The 16,605-nt window shown below is 36.5% G+C and overlaps 1 protein-coding gene across 1 annotated transcript in view; it reads left to right on the forward strand.

The window, feature by feature from the left end:
* SLC16A10 (solute carrier family 16 member 10) overlaps window positions 1-16,605 on the forward strand; it is a 64,814-nt gene that overhangs the window by 23,021 nt on the left and 25,188 nt on the right. Inside the window, exon 2 of the mRNA XM_017828961.1 lies at window positions 14,309-14,453. Coding sequence (XP_017684450.1) covers window positions 14,309-14,453 — 145 coding nt within the window. The remainder of the gene's footprint in view (window positions 1-14,308; window positions 14,454-16,605) is intronic.

Here is a 16,605-nt window from a genome sequence, read left to right on the forward strand (position 1 = left end):
TGCTTTTCTACCTTCCTGGTGCCAGACAAAACAGAAGACTGTCACGCCAGCTTTAGTGTTGGGGCTTATCAACTTAATGCTTTTCTTGTTTTTGGTGTTGTGGGCTCCTGTCTTGTTCATACCTGCAGATTTATCGATCCTCAGATCCTATTAATGTGCTCAACACTTGACAATTCCTCTGTTTCATGCTTCTGATTCACTTCCTCTCGTGGGCTGAGTATGCGTTCCTTGCAAGTAACCTACTCTTGTTTTCCTCGAAGAAACTCTCTGAAGAACAGCCACCTTCTTCTGGAGATGAATTACTAGAGAACTGGTGGGGTGGTTGTCACCAGGTTTGAACTGCCAAGGTCTCCTCACATTACTGCTTATTTCATCCTTTGGCACCCAGTGCTTTTTACTAAATAAAGCACAAGCCACAAAGCTTTCTGCACTCCAGTCTGCTGGGTGAATTGAAAGCAAGTGGGCTTTCTTGATTCTTTGTTTTCTTTGGGCTGCCTGTGGGGGGATAACAACTGTCAACAGCTTTTCTTTGAAGCGCTTCAGCTAAAGAAACATGTATGGTATACTTTAGTTTTTAATAATTTCAGAATAATTAAAATAGATACCATTCTTCTGCTGTCCACACGCCCAAAAGACTTGCAGAGTCTATTGGACTGATATTTTAATTTGCAGTCTTACCTGAAAATTCTTCCAAACTCATGAGCAGGCACACTATTCATGTTGTTTGATTACTTTTACCTAGTGCTGGTTTACACTATACGATGTTATCAAGGTCAAGCTATGCGCACTAAATTTCCATATTTCTGTTTAGGAATCAGTCATGGAAGTCTGTTGTTTTTCCCGTAAAAATATTTGGACTTTACATTGTGGAAATTTAGAACAGCTGCTGAGCTCACTAACTTGTATTCCAGTTGCTGCAAGGAGAGCATTCTGTGCTAGCAACTCTTATGCCGGGGGACTCATTGGGAAGTGCAGAGCTTCCCAGAGGTTTTCTTTGTGATAGAGTAATACTTGTAATTACTCATTTTATCAATATAAGAGCTACTTGTGACTTGCATGACAGAGAGACCTCTAGGGTGAGGGCATTATTTTAGTGCAACTGAGGTGCCTTCTTGCCCCCTCTGATGCAATGTAGCGCTCCTGATACCAGATCAGTTAGCTCTGTAGTAGCTGGGAGTAAATGCCACAGTAGCTCTCCAGGAGGACAAGCTTGTTTCCAAATGGACACTGTGCATGAAACCCCCTTTGTTAAGATGGTGGAATTGAAACTGAACTTGGAAAATTGGAAATGTCCTCTTTAGACAAATCTACTAAGCTTTGCTATATCACTTGTCTTTCATTGACTCTTTTACCAGACGTGGTGTAGGAAAGAACTAATTGTTCTTGTACAAGTGCAACTTCCTGAAAATACAAGCTTAGACCAGAAGAGAAGGACTAGTGTATTTTAAATAGGACTATAATTTTTTTTTTTTTTGTCTTTTAGTTATAAGTGTTTGGGGAAATTTCAGGCCAGATCTGACAACCTGAGGGGGGTGAAGCTGCCTCAGCTTTGCGTCCCTGGTTTAGCCAGTAGTGAGGCTGAAAATGTGTTTCCAGTAGGGTCTTGGAAAAAAAAAAAAAAACAAAACAAAACAAAAAACCCAAACCCAACTTTCATGTGTTAAGGAAGTAATAAAGAATGTTTTAATCCAGGACCTCAGAGAAAAAATTTGCACTGGACGATGTGTGCCTGTTTGTTTGTTCATGGTGGGTACAAAGAGTCATTTTAATAGAGACACCCAGAAGCTTGAAGGGCTAAAGGCATTGGTGAAAAACAGGGGAGGAAAAGAACCAGCAGTATGATTGGCTCTGTTTTGTGAGGTTTTACCTACTTGTATTATAAATAAGAGCTTTGGACTTCTGATATTTTTCCAGAATATAGCAAAATAGTCAGTAAACCCATTGGTTTTGTTACTGAGATAGTGTGATCTTTATCAAGCAAAACTTTTTTTCTTTAAAAGAACCTTCAGAAGGTTGTAATCCTTTTGTAATCAAAAATTTTGTAATTTTGTAATCAAAAATTTGATTTTTTCTTTCTTTTTATTTTTTCTTCCTGGAAGCAGGTATTGTAGTTGTGGTAAAGGAACACCAACAGGTGAATACAAAGTCAAAGAATAAGTCATGTAGTACCAGTATTATTGGAATAGAATGCTGTGTTTCTTGACTTAAATAACAAATTTATTCCAGATATCACTGTTTATATATGCTTTTTGTTTTCTATATAAGATATATAGACTTTATTACTTTCTTATCTTTGACTAGAATTTATCTATATAAATAGATAACAGGATATTTTTTTACAGGAATACTCAATATTTTGAGAACTGATTTGATGTCTTAAGCATAATCATATTATTTTTGGAGAATAGTACTGTACAGTAAGGGAGACAGCTTGTAATACTAAAAATCACCTGTCGATGTGACAAATATTGGAGAATAAAACTTGTGCCCTATCTCAAGGAAATGGAGTTTTAGCTCAAAAGACATATTGTTATTTTAAAATTATAAAACAATGCTCAAGTAGCTCAATTACTTGCCCATTTATTTGTATTTTAAAATTAAGTTGCTACATTTTGCTATGGAAGTACTTGGTACTGAGTGTGAAATAACAAAGTTATGTGAAAATGGCTACAAAAAACGGAGTCTAAATTGTTTTTGTGAAGGAGCCCCCAGTGCAGCATGTTTGCTGTGATCCTCTGGGGGGACCCATGCTGGAGGAATCTGTTTGTGAAGGACTGCACCCAATGGAAGGGATCCACATAGAAACAGTTTGTAAGAACTGCAGCCCATGGGAAGGACCCCCACTGGAGTAGTTCATGGAGGACTGTCTCCTGTAAGAGGGACCCCATGCTGGAGCAGGGGAAGACCATGAGGAGTCCTGCTGCTGGGAAGGAAAGAGTGGCAGAGACAATGTGTCAGATGAACTGACTGCAGCCCCAATTCCCTGTCCTCTTGTGCTGCTGGAGGGAGAAGCTAGAAAATTTTGGAATGAAGTTGAGCCCAGGAATAAAGGAGAGGTGGAAGGTGTGTTTCAGGATTTGTTTTTTATTTCTCATTACTCTGATTTGATTGGTAATAAATTAAACTAATTTCCCTGAGTTGAGTTTGTTTTGCTTATGAAAGTAATTGGTGAATGATCTCACTGTCCTTTGATCTTGACCCATGAGCCTTTAGTTATATTTTCTTTCCCCAGTCTGGCTGTGGAGGGGCAGTGAGAATGGCTTGGTAGGCACCTGGTGTCCAGCCAAGGGCAATCCACCACAAATTTAAATTCTCAGCTCTAGATTATTAACTTAAGTGTGGTGCTCCTTTAAAATAGTTTTTGGAAATGTTTGCTTTCATGTTTGACTCAGTGTTTCCTAATAAAAAAAAAACCAAAAAACAAACCCAAAAACCACTTTAAGCATAAAAGCTTAGAAAGGCTTGAGACAGAAGGGACCTTAAGTATCATCTAGTTCAACCACCCTGATGCCATGCCTGGATGCCACCCGTGGTTCTTGAGGGGGTCTGTTCCTTAAGCCAGAAATTCTTATTTGAGATGCCAGGAAAGCATCACCAAGGCTGGGAGTGTGGGCTGCTTCTACTGCTGCAGTAGAAGTTTGGGAACCACTCTTCTGGGAAACCACTTTTGGTTTGTGGCTTGTTTTTAACTAGAGGAAAGTGGCATGTTTAGAAACATAAATAACTTACAGCCCTAGGGCATGCTGGCATTATAAGGGTAAGTACTTCTGTGGTAGGTGCTCAACCCATGCTGTCTTTGTCAGCACTGAGTATTCAAAGCCTCCTTTCCTTTCTCTTCCACCTCCTTGTGGAAGGAAAAACATTAAAGATTGATCAAAAGAGACTTTCCTACTTTCCTGCCCATTTGTTTGACTCCAGGATCTTGCAGAGAATGGGCTTTGGACAGTGTATTTTATCTTGGGAGAGTGTATCTATGATTCAACAGCTTACCAGGAAGCTTTTTGTTTAAAAAAGGTTTGTGCTTTACTAACTGTAAATATCTAAATTGTAATTGCAACCTGTGGTACGTATTTGCAATGTTGAGATTCCAGTCAAAACCTGTTGTTATTAATGGAATAAAAAATATATATAACCTGTTGTTTTTCTGTTGTTTGTTTTTCCCCAAACTAGATATTAGACTGGATGGGACAGATGTGAACTACAAATTTGCTAAGTACCTCAACAGGCTGTATTTCACATACCCTCCATCTGTCAGACTGATTTATCTCAGTTGGGTATGTGATATATTACATATGCACTAAGTCACATCCAGGAGGGTTTATCAGCTGATTAGCTAAGATAAAATTACTCTGTGTATGCAAAGTAGCAATTTGTTCAGGTTTTCTAGATGTATGGCAACCTGGGCATTTGGATTGCTGGAAATCAGATAATTGCCTGAGTAGCTGGGCACTAAATTAATGAGAAATAGTTTATTGTCCCAGTGAATTACATTGTCAGACTTGACTATTTTATATGGGGATGAGATAGAAGAACAAGGTCAGGAGTTACAGGGGCTGGTTCACTTTGTTGCAAGGGTTAGTGCACAAGCTGAGTCACATGTGAGTGTAACTGATATAAAGGGCATATGCTGACATAAAGATTTACCCTGTCATACATCCTTTTTCTTGTATCTGCTCTTACTGAGCTTTCCATGCAGATGATTTCCTCTCCCTATTAGTCCTCTGAAAGGGGCAATACTAATTAATTTGTTTGCTGTGCAAAAACTTAAGATGCCCCTGTTGTTTGACTAAGCTTTCAGTATTTGAAGGGAAGAGATTGTGTGACAGGGGTGAAAGAAAATGAGATTCGTAAAAGTCCCCTTTTTTTCTTCAGCCTAGGACAACAACATCTAATTCTTAGTGTTGCTTAAAAATATTGCAGTTTTGGACTTCTGTGTCCACTTGGCATTGTATTTGTGATAAGGCTGATAAAATTAAATGAAAATATTGGTGAAACAAGGAAACTTTCTTTATGAAAGAGACCCATACTGAACTTCTTAATTGTCACCTCACTTTATCTGAAGATTCCCTACTTTAAAGTCAAATATAGCTTTCCACATAACTTACAGCACAAAATAATGTTATGAGTACAAGGACAGAAATTTGCTGTATAGTTCAGTTTTGTACTTATATTGCTAAATGCAGGCACTGAACACTTTTTTTTTTTGGATTGTAGTGTTCTGTTTCAAAATAGACACTTTTGTGTCTGCTTCTCCTCTGAAGCAGATGTAAGTTAAACAACCAGATCTTACCTTGAAAAATACTTACCTGATACAGCATCTAAATGATTTGCCCTAAAATCACTTGTCCTTATGTTTTATTTGATCTGTATAATAGTATTTTGGGTTTGGTTAGTGTTTTCTTTATGGTAACTAGTCTGTCCCTTGCTTAAAATGGCTATTGACCAATAACTGTTTTGGGGTGGAGAATGGGAAAGGGTGGTTTGTAACACTGGAAGATCTTTTAGATAACAGTCTGAACCTTGAAGGTATGGATTTAAAACCCAAGTTAAGTTTCATTATTTTGGTAGGCATCCATAGAGCATGAGAGAAATACGTTGATATAATCAGGAAATATGTGCTGTTACAATCTGTCCTGAGGGTGTGCATGAAGTTACTGAGATGTGATGGAGTCCTTTAGCCAGTTCTGATGGATTCAGAAGGGTGTTTGCATGTGAAACATTGGGGTTAGTTTGTGAGTTGCTTGATGGAAATCTGTGCTCCTGAACTTTCAATAGTGTACCAAATGTACTAGTGAAGTAAGATTTCTTTATCACAGCTGTCTTCATCTTTGTGGTCTCCCAAGGACTTCTGATACTGTAGAAGTGAAATGTATGCCTGTGTCATTTAAAAGGCAACCTTGGTATGCAGGTCTTGCCCCAGTGCAAGTGAGGGGAGGGTAAAGAAAGAAGACTGGTAGCTCTGATAAGAATTTAGGAATTTGGATCTTGAGGTCTAATCTATGCTATAGCTCTAAAACATGAGACCATTGTATGACATGTTTGGTTGCAGATATGTTTGGAATGTGTGTAACTGTTGGTTGTGAGAGCAGTTAGGATTAAACCTTTCTGGTAAATCAGACTGTCACGTTTGAAATTAATAGCTTATTCTTTCTTATGCAGAACATTACCTATCCTAAATCAAACCAGAACATAATTTTTGGCCTTCAACTGTTTGGAATTGGAAAAAAAATAATGAATAAACAAACCAGTGCTAATTTGGAGGGAGGAAAGGGAAGATAAAAATGTGCCTGGAAATCAGTTCTGGAATTCAGCTTTTAGGCCATTAGTTAAAAATGTGATTACCTTGTGCTTTGAAAACAGTCTCAGATAGTCAGCAGAAAACATTCTTGTATGACTCCTAAAAGGAAAAACAAGTGGCTACAGCCATTTCTTATCGATTTGTTCCTTGTTTATTCTTCCTGTCACAGCATTTTCAGACTTTACTAAGTGTCAAAGGTCAAGCTCAGTTTGCTATGAAATCTGAATGCACGTGTTTTTCTGTTAATGATTTACTTCAGCCTTCCTTTAAAGGTTCCTGAAGGCTTAATACTTATCTCTAGCAGCAATATTTTTTCTAACGCTGCATTTTTTAGCTTTTGCTTTAGCTTTTACTAACTCAAGCATTTGTTTATTTTCTTCTAACTTTTTAAAATACACAAAGAGTTGCAGTCTTTCTTGTAGTAAACATTGTTTGCCTATAAGAACATCTTTTTCTTTAATTGTTCAGGTTTCTATTTTGTGACTTATAGTTTGAAGAAAATGTCATGGTCAGCTTCCCACATATTTGCTTTGGGTTCACCATTACAAAACTGTGTTTTGTTAAAGGGGGAACCAACGAGAAAAAAAAAAAAAACCACAAAATGCTGCCTAAGCTAGTGTTATTATAGCAAGTGTAAATTGTATGTTACTTAAGTAATCAGTTAGTTGCAGTGGTATGGGATGTTTTGTCAGTGTACGAATACACATTGTTTTTACTTTTCTGTTGCTTATGCCCACAAGGACTTGATTTCAGTAGAAATTCTGATTTTGTGTTGTCATTACTTTTGAAGGCAGAGGGTGAAACTACTGTAGTCCAATTTTTGTAAATGGCAAGTTTGGGGAGGCTCACTGTATTAAGGATATATGTGAATCTCTTCTGGCCCTTGGTTTTTCACCTATCACACATCTTCAGAGAATGATGTATAAAGCCTTGAAAGAAATAGGTCTATATTTTGGCTTGGTAGAACATTTGGTTTTGTTTCTTACTCCTACTCTTAACTTATTTTACTGATTTTACAACATATTTGCAAGTTTGGTTTTTTCCACCTTCTTGCATCAAGTTCAACATGGCTTATACAAACCTGAAGTAGCATTTTGGACTGTCACAAGGCATGTATGTTGAAGAGATGCTATGCATAAGCACAGGAAACCTTACAGCTATTGGCAAAATCTGTGAGCTCAATCAGAATAAACTCATTCAAACTGCCTGAGAATGACCTCATGTTTGCTGAAAGCAGAGGTTATGCTTTCATGCTTGTGATATGGAAACAGGGTATCTATTTGAAGGTCTCTTTATTGTGATCCAGTGGGTCACATATAGTTCTTGGTTTCTGATTCCAATCATAACTAGTAGTACCTTTCAGTAAAAATGTTATTCAGTGAAAGGTTTGTTACCCAGGAAACAAGAAAAAAGAGTAGGGAAAAACCTCCAATATCTTGTATTGTGGTTGGGTACTTCCACTATTGCCTGGTTTATAAATCTTTGTGTATTGACCATGATCTCTTGAGTGTGTTGTGGAAATCTGAATAGATCCTTTACAGATAACTGTGATTTCCAAACCCTGTTCAAGATAGCTTTGGTGTCCAAATGAGGTAGTATTTCTTTGCGCTAAATTATCTTTGCCCAAAATATTCTAGAATTTTCACTTAAATTAGGGTGATTTTTTGGGGGTTGAGGGAGTGGGGGGGTAAGGGAGGGTGTTGATAGTATTGGTTTAAGGGAAACCTAGCTCAGATATCTGCAAACTAAACACTGGAAAGTAAGCAAACTGAAAGCTGTAGTCATGTAACCTGAGTTCAGAGTATAGAATACTTCCTGCGGCAGCATTATGTCATAAATTTATTTTTAGTCTTTAAACAGATAGTTTCTCTAATGGCATGAGCAGATCTCTTTTGGATAGAACTTGCAGTGCACTTTTTTGACAGTAGGAATTCTAAATGTGTCAGTGCATGCATTTTAACATCCACTTTTTCCTTTTCTACTGGCATACTGATCTGCGATCTGTGGATTGCTCAGTAATAGGAGCAGCTGTGTGGAAACCAGTTGCTCTTCCTTTTGCACCTACAACTAACGAAATTCCTCGTGATTCATGAGAAGTTACTGAGCAGGCTCTGAAACAATTTTCACGGGCATGTGTAAGCAAGGCATGTAGCACAAGGCATTTGGTGCTATAAAAATAGGATGGCAGTTTCCAGGAGGCTGACCTACAGAGGCTCTCAAAGGACATGGGAGGATATTGGAATACTTGTTGCGTGTAATGGTTCTGTTGATCTGTTGGTTACCTAACATCTGCTGAACAATTCCCTCTTTTGGAAAACTAGCTTGCCCTGGAGAAAGAAAAATAGATAATGGATAAAAGAGGATGTGTCTGGAGTGCCTTAGGCAAAGGGTAAACCAGTGCTTCTGGGCACAGGCAACAAGAATAAAATGATACTGATGAAAAAATTGCCATCAGTAGGAGGTAGATACAGTAATTCTAAGCAATGAAGTTTACATCTATGGTGCTAATAATAGATTTCAAGAGATTACTTATAAGGATATTTTTGGCTTAGAATTCAAGGACATCTTCAACTCCTTCCCATTTTTGAAGGGGGGAAACCCTAAAGGTTTTAATTCCATGGCTTAGTTTTATTTCTTTTTTCTTTCCTGAACAAGTTAATATTGCCAACTTAATTTTTTTTTCTGAAGAACTGCTGATGTTTAACATGATCTTCAGAATCCAGTTTCAAGAAGCAGGGGTTTAGAACAGTATTCTTGCTTAAATTATGTGCAGTTACTTGAGTTGGAGGAGACTCTCTGGTTCTGGTCTGACTCCCTTCACTCAAAGTCAGGCCAAGCTAAAATACATTGAGCTTCTCAGATCAGATTGTTCAGTATTTGTAGCAGGAGAAATGTTGCAAAGTATTATGGGACATGTAGTCTTTGGTACTCTCATGCATGCTCAGTGGAATACTTTAATGTCATTGGTTGAGAGATCATGTGACACGATTTAAACACTGTATTTAAACTGATGCCCTTTGTAATAAAGTTTAATTCTGCTCTCGGACTCCTTGGTGTGAGTAGTGGGGCTCGTGCAACAACAAGCACCTCAAGTATTGTCCAGTCAAGTTTTGAATATATCCAAGGATGGAATTTCCGCAACTTTCTTGGATCAGACCTTCTGATGTTTGACCACTTTCATTGTGGAAAATTTTCATAACATCTAACTGGTGTGTTCTTTATTGCAGTTTCAGTTGGGATTTTTTTGTCCTGTCACTGTGCATCCCTGAAAAGAAGCTGGCTTTATGTTCTGTAATGATCACCTGTTAGATACCTGGAGGCACAGATTAGATTTCTTTTGAGCTGCTTGTCTTCTGCATGCTGAACAAATTCAAACTCTATAGCCTGTCCTCATATGAGTGTGTTGATTGCTGGCCTCTAGACTTGCTGAGTTATTCTGTTATTGCTGAGTGATTAATATGACAGATTAAATTCAGTTTATGTATGTGTCTCATGGGGAGAAATGTAATCCAAATAAGTGCTAAAAAAAAAAAAAGGCGTCTACCTCTTTAGACATCATTGCTATTTGAAGGAAAATAAGGTCATGGATAGTTTTTCTAAACGTATTTACTCTGAACCAAAAAAAAAAACTAAAAAGAAAAAAGAAAGGATAATTACAACATGGAGACTGGAAAAAAATTATTTTAGCATAGAAATTTATTGTTTGTCCTGTATTAAATGCTGTATGCAGTTCTGGCTACCCTGTCTCAGAAAAAGTATGATACACTCAATCAGACTCAATATGAAGAGGCAAGAGGGAAGAGTACCTCTTCTATAAAAAGACAGACTGAATCAAAATGTTGCTTCATTTTGGAGAAGAAATTAGTATGAACAGATCTGATTTAGGCATATAAAATCATAGGTTTCAAGAGGAATTTTGAGCAGGGATGATTAATTCATATTTCTCACGGTAGGGGAATTAAACTATGAGTAAGTTCAAAACAAGGGGGGTTTAATGTGTTGCTTGTGCTTGAGCATGTTCTGTAACTGATTACAATAAAAGCAGTGAAGCCAAAGTAATACTGATGGAACTAAATGTTCTTAAAACTTATTGCTGGATGTTGGGAGAACATAGCCCGTGTTCTTTGTCTAAGTACTTTGTGGTGATCAGAAATAGGATACTGGGCTAAATCAGTCTTCGATCTACACAGTATTGCAGTTATTTTGTTCTTAAAAATAAACCTCATGTAAATGTGATTATATGGGCAGGAAATTATTAATATTAGCTGGAGATGAGCGAACTGGCTCCAGAAATAGCTTTCAACAACCACTTTTGTTTCCTCCAGAACAGGATCTCTCAAATTCTTGAACTATTTGTTTATTCTGAAAAGAATTACACGATTTGAGGAACTAATTTTTAGCTTCTAGTGCCTCAAGGAATGTTTAAGTCCTTAAAGTAGGAATAGCTTTTCTTCTATGGCAATCAGAATGTTTTGTGTATGAATATGAATGCAGTTGTATGTAGCAATTAAGAGCTGTATTAGTATCTGAATTATCAGCTCTGGAATATAGCCAGCTTGTGGCCAGGAAAGCAGCCAATAGCCTAGAGGAGGAATGCTTTAATTATTATGTAATAGCTGCTCTAGAGAGCTCTCCGTGTTCTGTCCAGCTGCATTTGTAATTTTTTTGTATTGTTTGGGACAGTTGTAATTTCTATTTAAAAAAATGTGGAAGACAACTCATTGTACATTTTTCATACTGCATAGAAAGTGTAAGACTGCTGGAAAGCTTACTTGAACAAAGCAAAATTGAAACTTACTTGATCTATTGAATATACTTGATAGCCATCAACTTCTTCATAGGGTGAGAATATTGCAGCAAGAGTTACTTGCCTTAAGGAAATTAAAGATTTATGCATGTGCTGTTTTGTTTATATCTTAATTATTTTTGATGCTAGGTTTCTTCATAAAAGATGAATATGGTACATTTTCTTGAACTATGGATACATGTGAAGTTTAACTTCAGGAACATTTTATCCAATAAATAATAAAGCTGTTCATACAAGACATGCCAACAATATCTATTATGTTTCTGTAGACCACAAGAGCCTCGCATTAGCTTGACATTGTAATTTAATGACTCCAGTTTTCATTAGGTAGATAAGTGGTATAGTATGGCTTCCATTTCTTTAGTGGGACTTCTTTGCACATAACCAGTCTGTTCTGAAATGCTTCAGATAGGGCCATTGTTCTTCCTGTTAACTGTCTGTTGTGTTGAAAACCAGTGGAAACCTTTCTTCTCTTTTATGCTTTGCCCTGTCATTGTTGTAACAAAAAAAAAGAGAGAATCAAGGGATAACAAAGGCATACTTCTTTCATTAGTACCTGGAAGCACGAAGAGCAAAATCAGCACATTGTTAACTCAGTGTAACTTGTGCTGAATGGCTTCACTTCAAGCTTTTATATTCCAATTATTTTATTAGCTGTGTAAACCATTAAAAACACAGTAAACTTGATTTCAGTAAGGAGAATGCCAATTAAATCACAGCCTGTAGCTCTGAGGTAATTTAGTCTGTTATTTCATGCAAGTAACAGATGCCCACTTTCTTTGCCTGTGTTCATGAATAGAGTGCGTGTACCTGTCCATGTGCAATGGGATTCTCAAAAGAAAGTAATCTCTGGTGGGCTTGTCTAGTGCCAGTTCCCTTTGTGTCTTCTTGTACCTAGGCAGGGAGTGTGACAGGAGGTTCAGCCATTTCATGGTACCTTCATACCACATGAAACTACTGTTGACAGTGAGTCTTGTGATGCCCACTTCTCAAGATTTAGCTGCCTTTTCTCTTGGCCTTGCAGATACCCCCAGGTATCTGGGTACCCCCATGTACTTTGTTTCTTAGTGCTGCCCTGCTAATCACGCAGAGATGCTGAGGACTGTTCATGGTGGTGTAGCTACCGTTTATTTGGGAGGATGACAAGAAGACATGGACATTCCTAGTGTTTGCAGTTCCCTTTTGTACAGTAAAACTGCAGGCTCACTCTGGGAAAGATAAGTAAAGAGGAGTCTTGTAGAAGTTGGACTGCTTGGAAGCTTTGTAACTGGCTGGTCTCCAGGCTATATGAGAGCATCTGTTCTCTCTGACTCCTGCTTACAAATTGTAGTTGGTGTAATGTTGTCTTGTACCATCAGTAACCACATAGGCTGTAAAATGGGGCAGATCTTCAAGTCGTCTCCTGCAACACCCAAGGTGCATTCAAGCCTTCCTTAACGGCAGAGGAAGAGAAAGTACAGACCTTTCATAAATTCAGTCTTTGCCTTTCAGTCGCTGTCACAGGCCTTGTTCCTCTGAGTCCTTTGTGCTCTCCCTTCATACTGCTTGAGTGTTTGATGCAGAAGGGCAAGGCTGACAGAGTTTCCTGGGTTAGTCGTACCCAGGAAACACAGAAAATGCCCATGAAAGTACCTCACTCTTCAGACTGTGCCTTGAAACACATTTATCACATGCTCAAAAAACATGCCCAATAACACCACCCTCCCACCCCAAACAGTTATGTCATGGTTCACTGAGATCACTGTTTGCCCTAAAATAAAGGTTTTGTTTCTTGTACTAATTTCTTGTTTTCTCTAGACATCTGTTCTCTTGTCTTTCATTTACATTGTAAATTCTTGGAAGAAACAATTTTTTTGTTTGCTGGTTTGTTTTTCTGTCTTTAGTGCCTTGCACAGTGGGGTCTTCATCAATGTGTCCAGCTCACTGGCACTTTAACAACACATCTTCTAAGCCTCAGTATTGGTAGATATACTTGCAAATATTCCTCGTCAGGTCTTGGGGTTATATATGTTTTTCCAGATAGTTTTATTTGCCCTTATAATTGAATCACGATTGTTTATCCAACTGTGTCTTTAGGAAAGATATTGTAAAAAAAATCCCAGTTACACAGATTTATATCAATTCCAGGTTGAAAGAGGTCTTATGTTTTCTGTACCGTTAAAAAAGAAGTTAAAGTGTTTTTTTTTCCCCCAATGTCTCTTGCATCAGCAGATTTTTCTACTTTTTGTTCAGACCATTTTTTCCCCAAAATAGATGGGGATATTTGCAATACATGGTAACATATATGCCAGATATATTAGTTGTAACTATTGTGCTATGGCAGTCTGATTGACCTTTATGTCCTGGAAGAACTATTAAGTGTAAGATCAGTAATGCCTGTTTCAAAGATTGTTAGATTATAAGTGGGAAGTGATGTGGTCCTCAACACCCATATGAAGTAAAGCAGAAAGCTGACTTTTAATTAAAAATTAAACAAATTATGTTCTACGTAAGCTATTTGAAGATATTCTACCTAAGCTATTTGAAGTAAAAAGCACTGATGACTGAAACTATAGTGGACTCATCTGAATTGAATCTTAATGATTTAAAGACTCATTTATAACCAAGTACAGTTTTAATGAGGTCTGTAAAGCTGGAGAAGTATCAGATGTGGTGACATTGTTCCATCATATATGGAAATGGTTTTACTACACTGGTTTGTTTAGTATAAAGTAAAATCAAATCCCTAATGTGTATATTACAGTATAAAAGTCTGTTGTTGTTTACTCGTTATTGATGTTCAATATGATCTAGAACTAGTAATTAATTTAAAAATTATTTTTTTCAGCAAACCTACCTATTTAAAGTCAATAAAGTCTAGAATTAGGTCAAATGAATTGAAGTCAGAATGGATATGAAGCCTCAAAGGTATTTTTAATGACTTAGTCATCAGACTGAATATTAGGTTATTTACTAGAGGAATGTTTCTGTGTTTTAAAAAAAAAGGTAGAAGTAATAGCTACAAAAAAGTTAAATGCATTCTTTGAGCTGATAAAATCTAAATTAGTTGATTATGTAAATTGTTAGGCTTTTTTTTACCATGTTAGGTAAATATATTTAAAAATGCATTTAAATGTTTTTAAAATAAATACTAGTTGAAAGCTGAAATCTCTTGGTCTTCTAAAATTTTTTTTTGTTTTTTTGTTTCTTTTTTAATTTTGCAGCGTGGGTGAACTCTCTTTCTATGGGGATGGTCTTCTTCTGTTCTCCAATAGTCAGCATATTCACAGACTTATTTGGTTGTCGAAAAGTTGCTGTTGTTGGAGCTGCAGTAGGGCTTGCTGGACTCCTTGCAAGTTCTTTTGTAAGGTAAAAAAATTAAATTCTTAACTTTCAAAGTATTTTATCAGTTTTACAGTGTAGAGGTAATGCTGATTCTAGCAACAGAATATGAAGGAGTAAACAAAGTGCTACTTTATATTATCTGTTAAAGTAGAAAACTTGTTTTGTTTTTTGTTTTGTCTTTCAAACTATGACTTGTGAACGTTCAACTTCAAAAGTAATTTAAAAAATACAATAGAATGTCGTAACAGCACTTGCTATTTAACAGGAGCCACTATGTATAAATGTATCACCAACAAGGCTATTGCTATAAGATAATAGCATTGTCCTGAATAAACTTGTTATATGTTTGCTTAATGTATGTTGTGTTTTAGCAGGTACATAAGCATTGCTGCTGTCTTCCCTCCCTGCCCTGTCCCCTCAATTTGCTTTTAAAACAGTTTTAATGTTGATAAATATACAGTAGGGCCTCCAGGAAAGTTTTCATGTTCTAATAGAATTTGTTGTTTTCGTCTGTTTTTAGTGATTCAATTGCCAAACATGGAGATAGCAAAAACCTTAGTGTAATGATATATACTTAAGCCTTATTTTCTTTCTTAAGAAAATCTCTGGTTTTTTTATGTTACTGAAAAAAACTTTGAGTGGGTTTTTTTTCTCCAGTTTACTATTTTTGTATGTTTCTATAACTTCTGCAGAATAAATCCTAAGAAATTCAAGAGTGACAGATTTGTTGGACGTGCCCAGTGGAAGATGAGGAAACAGGAAGTTTACTTATTCTAGTTATCAACAGAAATTGGTTAGTGAAGATAGGCTAAGAAGCAGCAGGAAAATAAGCCAGTTATCTCTAGTTCTCAGACTGCTGTTTTTTCCCTCCACCCTTGTCAGAATAAGTAGAGGAACAATCAAGAGCTACATTTGGAAGAATTTCCTACATAGATGAAAATATATTTGTACAGATAAGCTCGTGAAAATGTCTCTTCTATGCTTGTCCTCTGAACCAGATAGATGTGAGCTGGCTGTGATGTGGATGGATGACTGTCCATGCTATGTGGCACTGTGCCTGATCTATTATTACATCTAGCTTGGACATATATCCCCTAATGTGAAAACATGTCCACAAATTGACAGGAAGAGAAGGCAAATATTTCTGTTTTAGATACTGAGACTAATGTTTATATTTATTCTTGGATTAACCTGTATTTGTAGGAAAAATAAAGTTTGTTTTCTTGTTACTTGAGCTAGTTTCCAATTTTTATTTTATTTTTTGGTTAATCGAAGTGCAAATATTTTGCTTAATTCATTTTATTAAAGCAAACAAACAAAACCCCCACTTCCTGATATGTTTTAAGAAGCTACTTACTAAAGGTGAGGTAAAAACTAAAAGATTCATCTTGGAAAAGTCTTTCTTCTTCCTTGCTTCCTAATGGTATGTTAAGTGTTGTCCGATATCCAGTGGAACAAAGGCAAAGAAGAGGCATGCGAGAGGAATTTGTTTTGTAAAGGCTTTAAAAATATTTTAGCTTAATTGAATTCTGTTTTGAAGAGCCTTTTAAGAGCGAATTCTTCTAAGAGTACGTGCCAGGTTGCTGTGCATACTTGATGTTTCATTATGTTACTTACACTAAAATGATTTATGACTACGATGTTATCAGTTAATTGAAGGAGTATAGTTCAGATATAGAAGTCCGTGTTCTAAAAGTAAAGTATTGTAAAGTAGATAAATGGAAATATGATTTACTGCTTTTTCTAATTTCTTAATATAAATTTTATCTCTTAGGAAGTTGAGATGTCAGAGTGTTTATAAAGTAGGACAATATTTTAAATATGTATGTTGTGCTGCAGACTCTTTGAATGAATCTACAGATTGAAGCACAAGTTCTTTGCCCTTACTGTATTATATTCCTCCTCTCATTTTATAATGTCTGTTTTTATTTTTCCTGGTTATTTTTGCTTGATAAGGGTAAAAAAATAAGTCTTTCTCCCATATGTTGTTTCCGCTGGCTTACGCTGTGTTTCAGAAATTGATAGTTTAATATAGAAAGTGACAATATTATATTATACAAATATTTTTCTCTGTAATACGGTAAACCAGAGTTCCTGGTGTCAGACCTTTATTAGTCAAATACTATTTTCTAAGAATTTCTTCAAATGTATGGGAAGCTTGTGGACTGTATTTTTC

Source organism: Lepidothrix coronata, unplaced genomic scaffold (assembly GCF_001604755.1).
Source record: "Lepidothrix coronata isolate B3197 unplaced genomic scaffold, Lepidothrix_coronata-1.0 Scaffold5, whole genome shotgun sequence".
Taxonomy (NCBI): domain Eukaryota; kingdom Metazoa; phylum Chordata; class Aves; order Passeriformes; family Pipridae; genus Lepidothrix; species Lepidothrix coronata.